At 41.5% G+C, this 19,278-nt stretch overlaps 1 protein-coding gene across 6 annotated transcripts in view; it reads right to left on the reverse strand.

Annotated features, from left to right (window-relative positions):
- Positions 1–19,278, reverse strand: part of SVEP1 (sushi, von Willebrand factor type A, EGF and pentraxin domain containing 1) — a 401,736-nt gene that overhangs the window by 178,270 nt on the left and 204,188 nt on the right. For all 6 annotated transcript variants that reach the window (XM_056519354.1, XM_056519345.1, XM_056519336.1 and 3 more), the window contains one exon: positions 4,715–4,806. In XM_056519354.1, coding sequence (XP_056375329.1) covers positions 4,715–4,806 — 92 coding nt within the window. The remainder of the gene's footprint in view (positions 1–4,714; positions 4,807–19,278) is intronic.

A 19,278-nucleotide genomic window follows, 5' to 3' on the forward strand; every position in this document is an offset into this window, starting at 1 on the left:
CCATTTTACAAATTAGGGAGGCCACTGCTCTCTTGGGAGCTTTCAGTGCAGCAGAATTTTTTGTACGGATCCACAGATCTATGCCCTTATTTACATTTCATGCCTTGGTTTTAAAGGAGAACTCTGATGGAAAAAATGTTTTTAAATAAACAGATTTGTAAATGACTTATATTTAAAAACTCTTAATCCTTCCAATATATATCAGCTGCTGTATGCTACAGATATACTACAGATAAATGTGTTACGTTTTTTCCAGTCTGGCCACAGTGCTCTCTGTTGACACCTCTGTCTGTGTCAGGAACTGTCCAGAGCAGGAAAGGTTTTCTATGGGTTTATGCTTCTAAGCTGGACAGTTCCTGCCACAGACAAAGGTGTCAGCAGAGAGCACTGTTGTCACAATGGAAAGAACTGCACAATTTTCTATGTAGTATACAGCGGCTGATAAGTACTGGAAGGATTAAGATTTTGAAATAGAAGTAATTTACAAATCTGTTTAACTTTCTGACACCAGTTGATTTGAAAACATTTGTTGTCCACTTGTTTCCACCAGAGTTCCCCTTTAAATCCAATTTAGTCATTGTCTGGTTTAGACATTCTCCGTTGTGATACCCTATGTAGAAAGGGCTATTTCTTTACAAATCCTGTCCAATCAACTAAATTTACTACATGTGACTCCAATCAAGGGGTAGAAACATCTCAGAGATGATCAAGAGAAATGGGAGACCCAATAGCTAAATTTCATTAATTGTGTAATTCAGTAATTGTGTAGGCTCTGCATACTTATGTCCATGCAAAATTTAAGTTTTTCATTTTTAGTAAATTTGGAAAAGTTTCTAAAATGATATCTTTATATTCTCGTTAGTACAGAATAATGGAAAAAAATATATATACATATATTTTTAACTTAGCACAAGGTCACAACAAGTAAAAGGGGCTGAAGACTTTCCAAATGCAGTACATTTCTATTTTTTTTTCTAAATTCTTTCCAGTGACTTGGTATAGGGAACTCTATTAAATTGCTATATTTCCATCAATATATTAGCCGTGCCTTTTTCTTAAATGATAAAAAGATAGATGAAATTGTAAATTGTAAGCCCTCGCGAGCAGGGCTCTCTCTCTTTATATCTATCTGCAATCTAGCTGTCACGTCCACTGTACTTGGGTTTGTATTCTGTATTTTAACTTTTATCAAATGTAAAGTGTCCTGGAACCAAGGGCGCTATATGAATAAATAATAATAATAAAAGTAATCATAATAATAATACACATTTTGCATAAAAAAGGATAGTAAATTATTTTTCAATCATTTTTTTACAAACATGCAGGATAGACAAGGGCATAAACCAAAGAGATTTTGGTGCATGCGGTCTTCGATGTAATTGTCTGTTTCTCAGTGCAGGAGTGATTTCCCTTTGTTATTTAATCAATGTTGGAACAGGAAGCACAGGGCATTAGTGTGAAACTAACATATACATAATAGACTGACATAGAAAGAGGGAGGGAGATTATGGATAGGGCAAATGTGTCTGTGTTTGTATGTATTTATTTAAGTGGACAGTTGGGTGACCAAAAGGTGGGCTGACAGATATACCCTTGTCGTACTTATTGTAGGCCCCAAAAATGAATCACTATGTTTAATAGCATAATAGCATGATGTCGGCCATTTTGTTTATAATCTAAGTAGGCCACAATTCTGAAGTTTCATCTCTACAAAAGAGCCAGATTGAGAGAATACTTCTTGTCTCCTTAGATATTTATGGCTGTTTAGATAAGACAGATAAGAGACCTAGTTAGCCAGTCTTGTGAATGTTATTCTAACAATTAATTACCCATTTGACCAGACTCAGAGATTCACACATCTATGTGAAAGAGACCTCCGTGGTATTCTTATCTCTCCAATAAATTTGGATGTCTAGATAGGCTCCAAGATGTCTATGACAATCCAGGTTTTAATTACTATATATATATATATATATATATATATATATATATATATATGTCAAAAATAGTCCCTGAACTTATAATATAGTGCTCCATACTTCAAGTGTGGAATGTGGGTTTAAGACCAGTTATTGACAGTTAACCCTTAATGCAATGCTTGTATGGATTTAAACACCGGTCACCACCTCCCGGAAAATCTGCTCCACCTGTGCACAGTCGTGCCGATCCCGCCTCCGGCCAGGTACTTATATGCAAAAGAGAAGTATCGACCAGCACTCGGGATGCAGTAAACAAAATTTTGCTTTATTAAGGAATCTTCAGACAATGGTCACAAAAGAGAAAAGTGTCTGACGCGTTTCGCACATACGTGCTTAATCGTGGACTGACTTAATCGTAGAGTCTACGATTAAGCATGTATGTGCGAAACGCGTCAGACACTTTTCTCTGTTATCACCATTGTCTGAAGATTCCTTAATAAAGCAAAACTTCTTTTACTGCATCCCGAGTGCTGGACGATACTTCTCTTTTGCATCTTAATGGTAATGATGCTAATTGCTTATAGCACCCCCTAGCGTATGGGTAGCGTATGGGTAGTTGACATTACACCGACAGGAAAGGCATTATGGGCGATATGCTCAATGCATTCTGTGTATTATAGTGATGTCATAGTCATTACCATATGTACAAACCCAACCTACATTCATTGGGGAATTCCAATTTAGGGAGGTGTGTCTAACTAATTAAAAAGTGAGAACACAAAGACACCTAGGGAAAAAGAAAGTCAAATAACTCTCTCCCACACACAGGAAAGAGGTCCAACAAGGTGGAAAAGCCATGTGACATCCCAGCAAGCCGGACTGATCACACCGTACCAGCCAATGGCTATCCATGATGATGAGATGGATCGTTCAATTTTCCTAGGACCAGAAACAAGGTTCTTACATAGACTTGGTAAGAGACACAAAAATGGTATTCCATTTAATTAAGACTAATTGGGATAATGTGGATGGAATTACACAATTTAGATTGGCGGATACATTTATAAAATAAAATAATTAATTATCTCCATATTGAGATTACAGTTTTAGGATATTTTGAGACTTCATTCTACCTGCAGAAGAATCAGGACTCAATCTATCAAAGCATTAAATAATTGCTTAGACATATTGATAGAATTCCTACTCGCCAAACTAAGTGTTATAAGTATATTTCCCACACAGGAAACTTGTTTCAAGTTCTTCCTCCTAAAATATAGTCTAGCGAGATCATAAAACTCTAAATTTCTTACCAAGAACATTTATAGAAAATAGTCCAGAATGGGGCGGAAATATATTATAGTTTTTCCATGTTTATATCCTTAGATGGATTTGCTCATTCTAGGAGTCATGTGATTTGTAGTTGGTTAGAAGGGAGTGGGGAGTGTATTTAGCATTCCATATTAATCTGTCTATGATTAGATATTGCCCATCTTGATATCATAAGGTTTCCTCTGAACACAGTGATATGTAACCTTTTTTTTTTTATATGATATTCCTAACCTAGTAGCTTTTGTTTCATTGCAACAAGTTACTTACTAGTCACATGTATTGTTCTAATTAACAAGCTTGTAATCTTTACTAATATATCTAATTGATATTCATTTGCATATATCATTGTGTTTATTACTCATTTATGTTTATAACCTTATAACCAAAAAATCTTCAAACTTGTATAATACCTGTGTATTATTTTATATTGCAAAACTGCATCCTTAAGGATTAATGGCATCCCATTATAAAAAGAACTTGTTGATATCTGAGGAAATAGTCAGACTCAGATGTGAATTGTATTGATTGGCCTTGTCTACAATTCACTAGGTCATAATTTTGATATTTTTGACAATTTTCATAAATTTTTCATAATTAATATTTTTATGACCATAATTCATAATTTAATTATTACAGCATAACACCCTTTTGTGTGAAAAGAGTGAGCAATATTTATGCATTCATTTATTTTAATTTTTGCTCATTCTGGGTCTGGGGGGGGGGGGGGTGTCCTATGCATTCATTTTTAGACTTAGAAATAGCTGTTGATCACCGAGTAGGACCATGCACTGGACCCAATATAATATATTTACCCACAGAGCTGTATATGAATCTAAACTCAGTTTCTCCTACTCTATAGCATGCTGTTAGTAAGTGTATGTAATCAAAGTGATAATGTCCCTTTAACTGCAAAGGTCACAGATACAGTTTGAATAATAAATAACATTTTAATTTAAAATTCTATGTTCTATATATTCATTTTAATATCTTTTTTGTATCCTTGTATTTACAAGCCAGAGCCCTCAACAAAATATTAATTCAATAGTTAATTTTTTGGTAATAGAAGAGAAATTGTTTTTTAAAACATGAATCCAAAACATATTTCTGTATTATGTTTAGCGTAAGAGCATTCTTTATATTTTAATCTTGCAAAATTATACTTTAGCTTTCTAGGCTATTGCTTCTTGTCACATATAGTGCGCGTACATCATGTATAATGTGTCTGAACGCAATCTCTGTAAGGCAGTAGACTATTGTTTTATTGAGCTCCGCACTACTTATCACTGGAATTAAATCTGGAAGCTTTGACTTTAATATTAAAGCATTGATTCAGGTAAATAGGTTACCGTTACATTAACATTATGCATTAGTTGCTTAGCTTTGCTAATGCATTCAATAGACTTCCTTTATCGGACTTTATGACTAGGCCATTAGAGGTAGCACAATGAAACAAATTGTATCCTTGCCTGACTGCTGACTTTGTATTTGCTGTTGACATTTTGAGGAGAAATGGGAATCATTACGCTTTCCTCTGCTGCCGAGAAGCTGGAGCCAAAACCTACAAAATAACATTATAAGAAACACATGTTATCAATCTTGTGATTACTTATAACATCTGTGATTAAAGCAAAAACCAACTCTCCCTTTTTAGCTATGGAAAAGGGCGCTATTCACTAAATTGCTACATTACTGCCAGCTGGCTCTTTTGCCACATTCCTGTTACATATAGATTTTTTTTTGCAAACATGTGTTTTAGTAGTCAAAACACTTAACCCAGGGTGATGGAAATTTGTGTGTGCCTGCAGAGAACTAGCAGCCATATTGCTTTCTCCGACGTACCAGTAGTACGTCAGTATGTCAGTCACTACTTTAGTAACTATAATAAATGCAAATAATAAGCACTGAAAAACATAATTCTGCTTCACCAAATAGCCTCTTTCTATTGCTATAAAAAGATATGGTAAGTAAAGACATTGACCGACATTTATCATTGTCTTTAGACTGTTTTTTTGTCTCCAAAGGGCGCAAAAAAGGCGCAAGCAGGGTTTATTTGCGCCTTTTGGTTCACACATTTCTGTTGATTTTGAGTTGCAATTCACTGATTTTGGCAATACACATGATATGAAAGGGTTTTATGAAAAAAGGCGCAAAGCCACTAAAAAGCCTTTAAAACTACACCAGCCCAAACTTAGCTTAGCTTTTTGGTGTATGTGAAGAGAGAAATTTTAGAAAATGTGACCTGCACAAAATTTATCAAATGTTCTGTGACCATTTAATAAATTTGGTGCTCCTACACATTACTAGCACACAAAAAAGGGTGTAGAAAAATGCTTCACTTACACCTACAATGATAAATGGCGGCCATTTTCTACTATTTAAACAAATAATAGACATATTCTGATCAAGGCTTTAGGCCATATAGTCTATTCTTATAAGATATAATAAACAAGAAAATATTAATGCATATTTATTTATATTGCACCAACAAATTACTAAGCATTTTAGAATTTTGAGGATACAAATAAGGACAAAATTAGACATTACAATAATACACACTGATGATTCAAACATGAGGGCTTATAGTCTATGAGGAATGGGGTTAAGACAAAAGGCAGAAAGTTTATTGCTGAGAAAAGCAAGGCAGGCACCAATGCTGGAATGCTAGGGGTTAATGACACAGCGTATGGAGTGGAACAGCGCAGAGGTTATGAATGAGTACACTTCAGTGGGTGCCAATCAAATGTCCAGAAATAGTATATGCAATACACGAGTAGAGAAAAGTAGATTGCACTCACCCAGTAGTAAAGTTAAAATGTCCTCTTTATTAGATCATCACTTAAAACTTTCCGAAGGAAGGGTAGAGAGATGCGGTCAGCGTGAGCTGACTGACCGGCCGAGGCAAGGCAGCGCTCCTTTCGCGGTTCAGCCTGCTTTCTCAAGCCTCGAGGCTTGAGAAAGCGGGCTGAACCATGAAAGGAGCGCTGCCTCGCCTTGGCCGGTCAGTAAGCTCACGCTGACCTCATCTCTCTACCCTTCCTTCGGAAAGTTTTAAGTGATGATCTAATAAAGAGGACGTTTTATCTTTACTACTGGGTGAGTGAAATGTACTTTTCTCTACTCGTGTATTGAAAAGGCCGAAAGTGCTTTGTATATTCAATGGTCCAGCCACTAGCCAATCTTTGAATGTTGGAAAAGCATAGTGTAGGGAGACACTCCGGATGAATCTGGCTGCCTCATTTAGGGTGGACTGGAGGGGGGGAGTTTAGAGAAGGGAAGGCCTATTAGTAAAGAGTTACAATAGTCAAGGTGATAATAAATTAATGCAACAACAAGAGTTTTAGCTGTTTCAACAGTGAAAAAATGACGGATTCTGTAGATTTTTTTTTTAGGTACAGATGACAAGATTTTGAAAGTGACCCAATATAGAGAATGAAAGATCAGAAACCTGTTGCCCATGAGTTATGGTAGTACCACACACTGAGATGGACATGCCAGATTTAGGAGAAATACAAGAAGTTCTGTTTTAAAAAGATTCAGTTTCAGATATAGGGATGACACAATGTTTGAGACAGCAGAGAGATAGTCACTGGTATTTTGTAGGAGTGCAGGGGTGATGTCTGAGGAAGAGGTATAGAGTTGTGTGTCATCAACGTAGAGATAAAAATCAAAACCGAATGACCAGGGAGTCAGGAGTTTGTCTGGCACAGAAAGGAACCATCAGGCAGCCAAGTAAAATCAATGGATTTATTAACTATTATCAACGTAGGGATGGTCTGGAAACAAAATCTACTGATGGTTTGTTCAATGAAAGCTGTGCAGAGCAAAATTTGGAAATGATCCCTGAGGAACCCCAACAGCAAGAAGAAGAGGAGAAGTAGAGATGGAAAATTATATACTGAAGGAGTGTACAGAGAGGTAGGAAGAAAACCAGGAGAGAGCAGAGTCCCTAAAGTCTATGTGTCATTAGCAAAACCTTTTCATATAATGTAGAGAATAACATGATATGTATCTTTGTAATATACATTGGTTAAAAAATTCTATATTTTTGTCCCTGCAGCTATTGTCTATGTGTCTTTGTGAGGAGACAAAATACATAAAGTGTGGGCAGGACCAGCAGGGCTCTGCACACTGAGGATAAGCAGGACTGTGTACACTGAGGACACACAAGGCTCTATGCACTGAGGACAAGCAGGGCTCAGTGCACAGAGGACAATCAGTGCTCTGTACACTGAGAACAAGCAGGGCTCTGTACACTGAGGACAATCAGGGCTCTGTACACTGAGGACAAGCAGGGCTCTGTACACTGAGGACAAGCAGGGCTCTGTACACTGAGGACAAGCAGGATTCTGTACACTGAGAACAAGCTGTGCACTGAGGACAAGCAGGGCTCTGTAAACTGAGGACAATCAGGGCTCTATACACTGAGAACAAGCAGGGCTCTGTGTACTGAGAACAAGCAGGGCTCTGTGTACTGAGGACAAGCATGGCTCTATACACTGAGGACAAGCAGGGCTTTGTGCCCTGAGGACAAACATGGCTCTATACACTGATGACATGCAGGGCTCTGTACACTGAGGACAAGCAGGGCTCTATACACTAAGGACAAGAAGGGCTCTGTATACTGAGGATAAGCAGGGCTCTGTGCACTGAGGACAAGCAGGGCTCTGTACACTGAGGACAAGCAGGGCTCTGTACACTGAGGACAAGCGGGGCTCTGTACACTGAGGACAAGCAGGATTCTGTACACTGAGAACAAGCAGGGATCTGTGCACTGAGGACAATCAGGGCTCGATACACTTAGAAGAAGCAGGGCTCTGTGTACTGAGGACAAGCAGGGCTCTGTAAACTGAGGACAAGCATGGCTCTATACACTGAGGACAAGCAGGGCTTTGTGCACTGAGGACAAGCAGGGCTCTGTACACTGAGGACAAGCAGGGCTCTGTATACTGAGGACAAGCAGGGCTCTGTACACTAAGGACAAGCAGGGCTCTGTATACTGAGGACAAGCAGGGCTCTGTGCACTGAGGACAAGCAGGGCTCTGTACACTGAGGACAAGCAGGGCTCTGTATACTGAGGACAAACAGGGCTCTGTGCACTGAGGACAAGCAGGGCTCTGTGCACTGAGGACAAGAAGGGCTCTTTGCACTGAGAACAAGCAGGGCTCTGTACAATGAGGACAAGAAGGGCTCTGTACACTGAGGACAAGCAGGGCTCTGTACACTGAGGACAAGAAGGGCTCATTACACTGAGAACAAGCAGGGCTCTGTACATTGAGGACAAGAAGGGCTCTGTAGACTGAGGACAATCAGGGCTCTGTACACTGAGAACAAGCAGAGCTCTGTTCACTGAGAACAAGCAGGATTCTGTACACTGAGGACAATCAGGGCTCTGTACAGTGAGGACAAGCAGGGCTCTGTATACTGAGGACAAGCAGGGCTCTGTGCACTGAGGACAAGCAGGGCTCTGTACACTGAGGACAAGGAGGGCTCTGTATACTGAGGACAAACAGGGCTCTGTGCACTGAGGACAAGCAGGGCTCTGTGCACTCAGGACAAGAAGGGCTCTGTGCACTGAGGACAAAAAGGGCTCTGTGCACTGAGGACAAGCAGGGCTCTGTACAATGAGGACAAGAAGGGCTCTGTACACTGAGGACTATCAGGGCTCTGTACACTGAGGACAAGAAGGGCTCATTACACTGAGAACAAGCAGGGCTCTGTACACTGAGGACAAGAAGGGCTCATTACACTGAGAACAAGCAGGGCTCTGTACATTGAGGACAAGAAGGGCTCTGTAGACTGAGGACAATCAGGGCTCTGTACACTGAGAACAAGCAGAGCTCAGTTCACTGAGAACAAGCAGGATTCTGTACACTGAGAACAAGCAGGGCTCTGTACACTGAGGACAAGCAGGGCTCTGTACACTGAGAACAAGCAGGGCTCTGTGTACTGAGGACAAGCAGGGCTCTGTACACTGAGGACAAGCAGAGCTCTGTACACTGAGAACAAGCAGGGCTCTGTGCAGTGAGGACAAGCAGGGCTCTGTGCACTGAGGATAAGCAGGGCTCTGTACACTGAGGACCAGAAGGGCTATGTGCACTGAGGACAAGCAGGGCTCTGTACAATGAGGACAAGAAGGGCTCTGTACACTGAGGACAAGCAGGGCTCTGTACATTGAGGACAAGAAGGGCTCTGTACACTGAGAACAAGCAGGGCTCTGTACATTGAGGACAAGAAGGGCTCTGTACACTGAGGACTATCGGGGCTCTGTACACTGAGAACAAGCAGAGCTCTGTTCACTGAGAACAAGCAGGATTCTGTACACTGAGAACAAGCAGGGCTCTGTACACTGAGGACAAGCAGGGCTCTGTACACTGAGAACAAGCAGGGCTCTGTGCACTGAGGACAAGCAGGGCTCTGTACACTGAGGACAAGAAGGGCTATGTGCACTGAGGACAAGCAGGGCTCTGTACAATGAGGACAAGAAGGGTTCTGTACACTGAGGACAAGCAGGGCTCTGTACCTTGAGGACAAGAAGGGCTCTGTACACTGAGAACAACCAGGGCTCTTTACATTGAGGACAAGAAGGGCTCTCTACACTGAGGACTATCAGGGCTCTGTACACTGAGAACAAGCAGGATTCTGTACACTGAGAACAAGCAGGGCTCTGTACACTGAGGACAATCAGGGCTCTGTACACTGAGAACAAGCAGGGCTCTGTGTACTGAGGACAAGCAGGGCTCTGTACACTGAGAACAAGCAGGGCTCTGTGTACTGAGGACAAGCAGTGCTCTGTGCACTGAGAACAAGCAGGGCTCTGTGCAGTGAGGAAAAGCAGGGCTCTGGGCAGTGAGGACAAGCAGGGCTCTGTACATTGAGAACAAGCAGGATTTTGTACACTGAGAACAAGCAGGGTTCTGTACACTGAGGACAATCTGGTCTCTGTACTCTGAGGCCAAACAGGGCTCCGTATACTGAGGACAAGCAGGGCTCTGTACACTGAGGACAAGCAGGGCTCTGTACACTGAGGACAAGCGGGGCTCTGTACACTGAGGACAAGCAGGATTCTGTAAACTGAGAACAAGCAGGGATCTGTGCACTGAGGACAATCGGGGCTCTATACACTGAGAACAAGCAGGGCTCTGTGTACTGAGGACAAGCAGGGCTCTGTACACTGAGTACAAGCAGGGCTCTGTGCAGTGAGGACAAGCAGGGAGGGCTCTGGGCAGTGAAGAAAAGCAGGGCTCTGTACACTGAGGCTCTGTGACACGACCCCGGCTCACACAGCAGAATGATTGACAAGCCGGGCACATGAACATAGCCCTGCTTGTTCCACCCACACTTCCTGTATTTGGTCTACAGGAAAAAGCTGCAGGGACAGAATTTTTTTCATCCAAAAATATACACATTTTATAACCAATGTATATTACAAATAGACATATAATAGTATTATCTACATTATGTAAAAGGTTTTTGCTAAGGATAGGTACACTTTAATACCAACAAATCGGAGACTGAAAAGGAGTTGGTGATCTATGGTCTCAAACACTGCAGAGGAACATAGGAGAAATTAATAGAAAGAAGCTGGTATAATTTTGCTCACATTAGTTCAATGCATAACTTAAAGTGTTACTGTCATTTATTTAAACTTTTGACTTGTTGTTACAGACATGTCAAAAACTTATATTGCACCTGGTCTTAGTCCTTAGACTCTTTGCAATCGTGAATCATAGCCTAGTAAAGTGCTTGGCAGATCGTGCTTCATTCTCTGACTGTCAAACGATTCTTTTACTGCCTTAGTCTATGGAGTAAAACAGTTGGATCAAACAATCGGCTACTGCGCACTTCACCCAGCTATTACTCGATCACAGCGGGTCTCAGGAATGAGACCTTTAACCCCTTAACGAAGCAGGACGTAAATGTACGTCCTGGTGAGCTGGTACTTAACGCACCAGGACGTACATTTACGTCATATGCATAACCGCGCGCATCTGAACGATGCTCACGTCATGTGGAGCAGGTCCCGGCTGCTAATAGCAGCCAGGGACCCGCCCGTAATGGCGGACATCCACGATCGCACGGATGTCTACCATTAACCCCTCAGATGCCGTGATCAATACAGATCACGGCATCTGCGGCAGTGCGGTACTTTGAATGGATGATCAGATCATCAAGTATGGCAACCGGAGGTCGCCTCACCTGCCTCCGCTGCCTTCTCCGGGTCTTCTGCTCTGGTCTGCAATCGAGCAGACCAGAGCAGAAGATGACCGATAATACTGATCAGTGCTATGTCCTATGCATAGCACTGAACAGTATTAGCAATTGAATGATTGCTATAAATAGTCCCCTGTGGGGACTATTAAAGTGTAAAAATAAAAGTAAAAAAAGTAAAGAAAAATGTGGAAAAAAAACCCTCCCCCAATAAAAACATAAATTGTCCCATTTTCCCTATTTCACCCCCAAAAAGTGTAAAAAAAAATATTTTATATACATATTTAGTATCGCCAACTATTAAAATAAAATGTTAATGATACCGTCATGGGTATCATGGGTATAATTTTAATTGTATTGACCCAAAGAAGAAAGAACACATGTCATTTTTACCGTAAATTGTACGGCGTGAAAATGAAACCGTCCAAAATTTGCAAAATTGCAGTTTTCTTTTTAATTTCCCCACACAAATAGAATTTTTTGGGTTGCGCCATACATTTTATGGTAAAGTGAATGATGGCATTACAACTGACAACTGGTTGTGCGAAAAACAAGTCCTCATACTAGTCTGTGGATGAAAATATAAAAGAGTTATTATTTATTGAAGGCGAGGAGGAAAAAATGCAAACGTAAATGCAAACGAGTCCTTAAAGCCCAAATGGGCTGAGTCCTTAAGGGGTTAAAGAAAAGCTCCACTCAGTTTGTTAAAAATTACATTAAGTTCATCGTAGAATCTCATGTACCCTTGTGAAGCCTTTCCATGAAGTGTTCAGCTGATCATGCAACAGGCTCTAAGGGTAATTTATTAATGTTTAGGGGAATTAAATGGGCACCAATATGTGAGAAGCACTTAAGGAGCATTATTACTGGGAACAGGGCATCATTACTGTGACATGCCAAAGAGGGCATAATTTCTCCAAGGGCAACATGTTTGTTGTCTGGAGATACTATGGGCCTCATTTACTAAGCTGAAACCAACCAGTTTTTGTCTGGTTATTTTGGCGCAGAGTGTCTGAGACATGTCTGCGCCAGTGTGCGCCAGTGTGAGCCTGAAAAATCCAACAAACCCGACATTGCACTGTGAAAAGCTGAAAAGGGGGCGTGGTCTGTTGCAAAGGGGCGTGATCATCTCAAAAAGGGGGGTGGTTTCACAACCCGACCGATTTACTATTGAATTCACAGAAAATCCTGTGGGTAAATGGCTGGAAATATCGACCTAGAAAAAGCTGGTCAGAAAATGTTCCCGACTTTTCCCAATAGTAAATAGAGAGGGATCCTGCATGTCTGAAACAACTTTTCCCACTAGTAAAAACCCGAAATTCTTAGTAAATGAGGCCCTATGTGTGCATCAATACTGTGTGAAGGCACTAAGAGGGGCAACATTACTTTGCAAGGGCATAATTTCTGTGAGAGTGTACTAAGAGGCCTTCTTACAATGTGGGAGATACTAAGGAGTAATCATTACTGTAAGGCGGCACTATCATTGTGTGGAGCACTGTTACTGTATGCCACATGCTTATTGGGGGGGACACTATTACTTAATGGGGCACTATTACAGTGTAGGGCACAGAGGAGTATATTATTTGCGTGAGGCACAAAGAGAGCACTGTTACAATGTGGGACACTATATGTATGGCATTATATTCTCAGTTGTACGGTAATGTTGAAGGGTGGAGAGGATAATGGTAAAGCAAAGAACTAAAGACATTTGAGAAGCACTGAAGAGTTCAGGAGTGGCCATGAGAAATATTTACTGCAGTCTGGGTTTGGATTGAGAAGAGAAAAGAGACAGTGACTGTCTTGACTGAAAACATCATCTGGGAGTCATTGGATGTCACAGTTATACATTCTGCATCTCAACAATGCAGTATTCACTTATACGCTGCAGATTGCCTGTGTGAATATGGTATCTGTGGTTTCATTGGATAAAATAGTTTTTGTATAGTGGTATGCTCTATGATGTGAAGAAAGAAGTTGTATTCAGTTTCTAAAGGGGTAATGCTTTTTTGTTTAATAGTTTTCACTGTATATAACTTCACACATGTACTGTACCATTCGGTATATGATGTATGCAAATGTGTGCAGTGCTCAACCTGAAGCATTGCTTCTAAAAGAGAATTTAATAGAAGTTTTGTATGGAGACACCACAGAATGCCTGTAATAAATAAAAATCCACTCTGGGTAGTCCTATGTTCACTAGATGAGCATGGGAAGTGTGTACATTGTTATATATGTTTAAATGTTTAAATGCATGATACAGTGAAACGTCTCTAAAAGTCCACTTCTTTGAGAAGACCATCCCTTTATGCAGACCAGATTTTCAGCTCGTCATACATTATGCACAGTAGCCATATTTTTTTTGAGAAGACTATCCCACAGAAGACCAATGTTTAATGCAGTTTGGTAGTCCTCTCACCTTGTTTGTTTATGTTCTTTCATCTTGAATAGGAGTGTATATAGAAATGTACATATACCTGCCAGTATGCATGATAATGTAAGTCATAAATCTAATATATCACATAAACATGATATAATGAATTTTCAATTAGATACAACGTACTGCTAGCAATTGCGTAGATAAAACAGAATATTAGAAATGAGCCTTCAGCACCAAAAAGATTGAGATTCCTTCATGTCTATTTTATGATGGTCATTTTTAAATTACCTGAAATCCTGATCTTAGCTGTGTTCTATTAGTTTGGATCTTATTGGATTTGTGTATTTTGTAACTTTTTTTTAACTAATTTTTCAAACCATACATTAGTATTCAAGGGAAAAAAATTTGGCTCCACTATTAATAGTAATTTATTAGGAAGATCAATAACATGGAAATCTTGTTAGAGAACATTAGAATGCAGTGACAGATGTATTATTAAGGTGATGAGATTAAGCCATTTTTATACATACTAGTGGTTTTGCATTGCCTTTTTTCTGCTCAACAAAATTCTTTGGCAACAACCTGTTACATTTTGTTTTAAACCCTTCCGCTATAGGATGCATGCATACGTCCAATCGTCCGACACGTTCGCACAATTGGACGTATGCATATGTCATAGTGATTTCCTGCACTGCCACGGGCAGCACAGTTGATCGGTGACGGGACCCAGCTGTTAATCACAGCCGGAGTCCCGCCGCAGCTGTTGGAGCCATGATCGTGCCGGTCCTGGCAGCATTAACCCCCTAGATGCCGTGATCAATCCTGATCATGGCATCTATGGTGTTGACAGGGGGAGCGCTTCTCCAACGGCGGCGCCGCGATATGGTCACCGGTCGCCGTTGGTTGCTATGGCATCAGCAGGTCAGATCATGACCTTCTGTCTGCCTGCTACGCAAGCCTGTGAGACCCAGCCAGAGGCTGGATCGCACAGGCTATACAGTGTGCAGCTGATCGGGTCATACTGTGCTGCAGTACAAATGTATTGCAGCATAGTATAACCTGTAAAAAGTGTAAAAAATTTAAAAAAAAGTTCTTCAATAAAATTATGAACTGTAAAAACAAACAAAAAAATGCCCCTTTCCCAATAAAAGCCCTGTATTATCACCAAAAAAGACCAAAAACTCAAATGATATACATAATAGGTATTGCCACAACCGTAATGACGTGTACTATAAAACTATAATGTAAATTATCCCTCACAGTGAACGCCGTAAAAAAAATACATAAAAAAAAGAGCAAAATTCGCCAATTTTGGTACAAATAGCGGAATAAAAAAGATCAAATGCTGGCACATAGCACAAATGTGATACCAATAAAAAGTAAAGCTCATCCCGCAAAAAATAAGCCCCTTTTCAATGACGTCAGATGAAAAATAAAAAAGTTACGGCTGTTACGGAAAATGAATGGCAGAAAAAGAATTTGCTCAGAAAAGGAAAAAGAACATAGAAAGCTATATAAAATTGGTATCGCCTTAATCGTACTGACCCACAGAATAAATATAACATCACTTTTACCGCACAGTGTACACTAGGAAAAAATATAAAAAAAGTTTTACACAAAAAATGCTGCATGTGTCAACAAAAATGCACCACTTATAAAAAGAACAATATGTCAAGAAAAAACTATCTCAGAATCGTTCTGCTTAGAAAAAGCATTCTAAAGTTATTACCATTTAAAGGGGTACTCCGGTGTTTAGACATCTTAACCCCTATCCAAAGGATAGGGGATAAGATGCCTGATCGCGGGAGTCCCGCTGCTGGGGACCCCCGGGATCTTGCACGCGGCACCCCATTTGTAATCAGTCCCCGGAGCGTGTTCACTCCGGGTCTGATTACCGGTGACCACACGGCCGGCGGCGTGTGACATCCCGCCTCCGCCCCCGTGTGACGTCATGCTCTGCCCCTCAAAGCAAGCCTACGGGAGGGGGCGTGACAGCTATAACGCCCCCTCCCGTAGGCTTGCATTGAGGGGCGGAGCGTGACATTGCATGGGCGCGGAGGTGTGACGTCACACGCCGCCGGCCGTGTGGTCTCCGGTAATCAGACCCGGAGCGAACACGCTCCGGGGACTGATTACAAATGGGGTGCCACGTGCAAGATCCTGGGGGTCCCCAGCGGCGGGACTCCCGCGATCAGGCATCTTATCCCCCATCCTTTGGATAGCGGATAAGATGTCTAAGCACGGAAGTACCCCTTTAAAGAGATACATGTCAAATACAAAAAAAAGAGCCTGGTCATTGAGGTAAAAAATTGGTCTGTCCTTAAGGGGTTAAAGGAACCTTTTTAGTAATCTTGAAGGAAAAAAAAAAACAGTACCTCTAAACAGTTGCAAAAATTTGAGATGAACTGGGCTGTTTTAACTTCTTTTTGAACTGTGCAACTTCCTTTTTGGTCAGACAATGCAGTGTATACACAAAGCTTGTTTACCTGAGTGTGTTATACTGTTTGTAACATATAGACTTAAAGAATACCTCTCATGATCTTGTTACATTTTATAATCATCCCAGTTCACTGCCCCCATCATGATAAACCCCCTGCCTTTATTTTTTTTTTAGTTTTCTACCTTGATATTGCTCTGTATTTTCTGCTCAGTCTCGGTCAGATTCACAGACCGGGAAGGGGTGTTCCCCAGCAGGGGTGTTCCCCATCTGAAGCCATACAGGGGAGAACTTCCTCCCTCACTCTGCTACACACAGCCCAGAGCAATTTAGTGTGAGATGAGCTATGACTGGTTAAGGCTGCACACCCCTCTCAGCACTCCAGACTGCATTTCCTGAGTGTGGACTTCTGCTAGGAGTCCAAAGTGCAAAGATGGGGGAAAATGTGCTCTCGACAAGTAGGGAGACATCTAGCGGCAGTATTTTTAAACACAAATAAAACATAGAAAACTTTTTTTTATTTTTTTAAACAAAGTACATTAGAAAGATTTTTAATTTACCATAAGGAGTGTAATAGCAAAAATTTGTTTTAATGAGAGGGCCCATTTAAGGAAAAAACCATAATAGATTATTTTTCCTACTTATGAAACTCAGGGCATTACATGGTTGCTATTATTAGCTACTGGGTTAAATGTAAAACCAACTGCAAACCCCATGAAGCATAGATACTATGTAAGTATGGTTATATACTGCTTAGGCTTCTTTCACACTGCCATTAGGAAACGGCCATCGGGGGAGCTGGGGAGAATAGCGGGAGAAAAATTACTGCATGTACCGTCTTTTTCTCCCGCTACAAAATAAGGGCGCCCGATGGACACTATTATAGTAAACGGGATCCATTGGGACCCATTGCGGCCTGTCATGTCCCGACAACAGCCATTAAAGGCTGGACAAAAAAAGAAAAAGAGAAAAGAGCCTAACGGCCATTCAGGGGCAGGGTGGTAGCCTTATACAGCTTTCTTTCACAGCTACATGAATAGTAGCTGTGAAAGAGGCAGAGCTGTATGGAGTTTACATCAGAAAGTTATCTATCATACTGTTTCTTGTCTGAGAGACATAATTTTTTGGTTAATTGAGTATACTCATAGAGAAACTTACTCATTGAGTATACTCATGGAGAAGTGATAAGATCAGAGGAGGTGTTAAGATCAGATGGAACCATTACAAATTTGATCCCTGAATCCCCTTTTATCACTTATAGAAGAGATAATAATTTAAAAGACCATCTTACCCAGAGCTATCTCCTATTCCCAGGGCGGAAACATCCCTAGCCAGGAAAATTGTGGGTTCCTATCCATGTGGTCACTGCACAGTTTGCCCATATGTGGTAGCCAGTAAGACCTTTAGAAGTGAATCCACAGGTGAGGAATATAACATGAGACACTTTGCCAACTGTAGTACCCTAGGAGTGGTGTATCTATTGACATCTGAATGCCCAAAAAACTATGTAAGCAAGACTTTTCGCCCTTTTAAAAACGGTTTAAGGAACATATAGGGGACATTATACATGAACAGAATACCCTGGTAGCCATCCTTTTTTTAAAAGTTTCATCAAAGCAAATGCTTGGTCCTAAAGGAACAAATTGTGGAGGTGGTGAAACCTTTACAACAAGGGGGGAAATGGGACCGCATCCTACTCCAAAGAGAAGCAGAATGGACCTATAGGTTGCAAACGGTGCGACCACATGGTCTAAATTATTTTATTTTATTTACTAGTTTTCTGTAAATAGTGTTTGTATGGTCCACTCCAAAATCTGTTCAATACCTCTTTTACTCCAATAAAATATGACAATAGACTTAGAGTCACGTTCCCAGACTCTGGTTTAATGTGTTTAGAATCATTTGTCACATCGGCCCGGCACAGTAGTTAGACTAATTGGGTAAAGTTTAAAGGGGCACTCTGTGGCTCATTGTTTGGAACAAGCCCCCGGCACCGGCTCCAGCATTCGGAACAGTTTGTTCAAAATGCTGAGCAGCACCCCTTTAACCTCTTCAGGACACAGGGCGTATGGATACGCCCTGCATTCCGAGTCCTTAAGGACCGAGGGCGTATCCATACGCCCGTGGGAAATCCGGTCCCCACCACTAGCCGGTTGGGGACCGGAGCCGGATGCCTGCTTAAATCATTCAGCAGGCACCCTGGCACATCGCCCAGGGGGGTCCTGAGACCCCCCCATGTCGGCGATCGGAGAAAAATCGCATGTCAATTCAGACATGCGATTTTCTCCAATTCCGGGCTGATCGGGTCTCTGGTGACCCGATCACCCGGAAAATAGGGCTGATCGGAGTTGTCAGCAACAGCCCCGATCAGCCTAAAGGATAGGATTGAGGTCGCAAAGCTGCGATCTACTCCTATCCCCTGCCATTACTCAGAACAGAGTTCTGACCAATGGCAGCGCAGGACAGGGGGTTGCCATGGCAACCCCCCGTTCTGCCCGCCCCTTGATGTCGAGGGGCTCTGGGAAGAAGATGGAGGCCGTACCTGCAGGAGAAGATGCCTGGGGACCTGGGATCTTCGCTGGAGCCTGCAGGATTCTGATCAGGTAGGGAATCGACAGTGGGGGGGGGGATTGAAAGTGAAAGTAAATCGATCTTTACTGTGGCAACCACTAGGGGGGGCCAAACTGCAACTCCCAGCATGCCCAGAGAGCCAAAGGCTGTCTGGGCATGCTGGGAGTTGTAGTTTTGCAACATCTGGAGGGTCACAGTTTGGAGACCACTGTTACAGTGGTGCCCAAACAGTAGCCCTCCAGATTTTGCCAAACTACAACTCTCAGCATGCCTCGACTGCCCAGGCATGGTGGGAGTTGTAGTTCTGTAACATCTGTCTCTTCAGATTTAGCAATTTTCATGACATTTTTGAAAATTGCTGCTCTACTTTGAAGCCCATTTTCCTTACAATTAGAGAGCTTCAAAGTTAGAAAAATGCAACATTTTCAAAAATTTTC

The sequence above is a fragment of the Hyla sarda genome, chromosome 1 (assembly GCF_029499605.1).
Source record: "Hyla sarda isolate aHylSar1 chromosome 1, aHylSar1.hap1, whole genome shotgun sequence".
In the NCBI taxonomy this organism is placed as follows: domain Eukaryota; kingdom Metazoa; phylum Chordata; class Amphibia; order Anura; family Hylidae; genus Hyla; species Hyla sarda.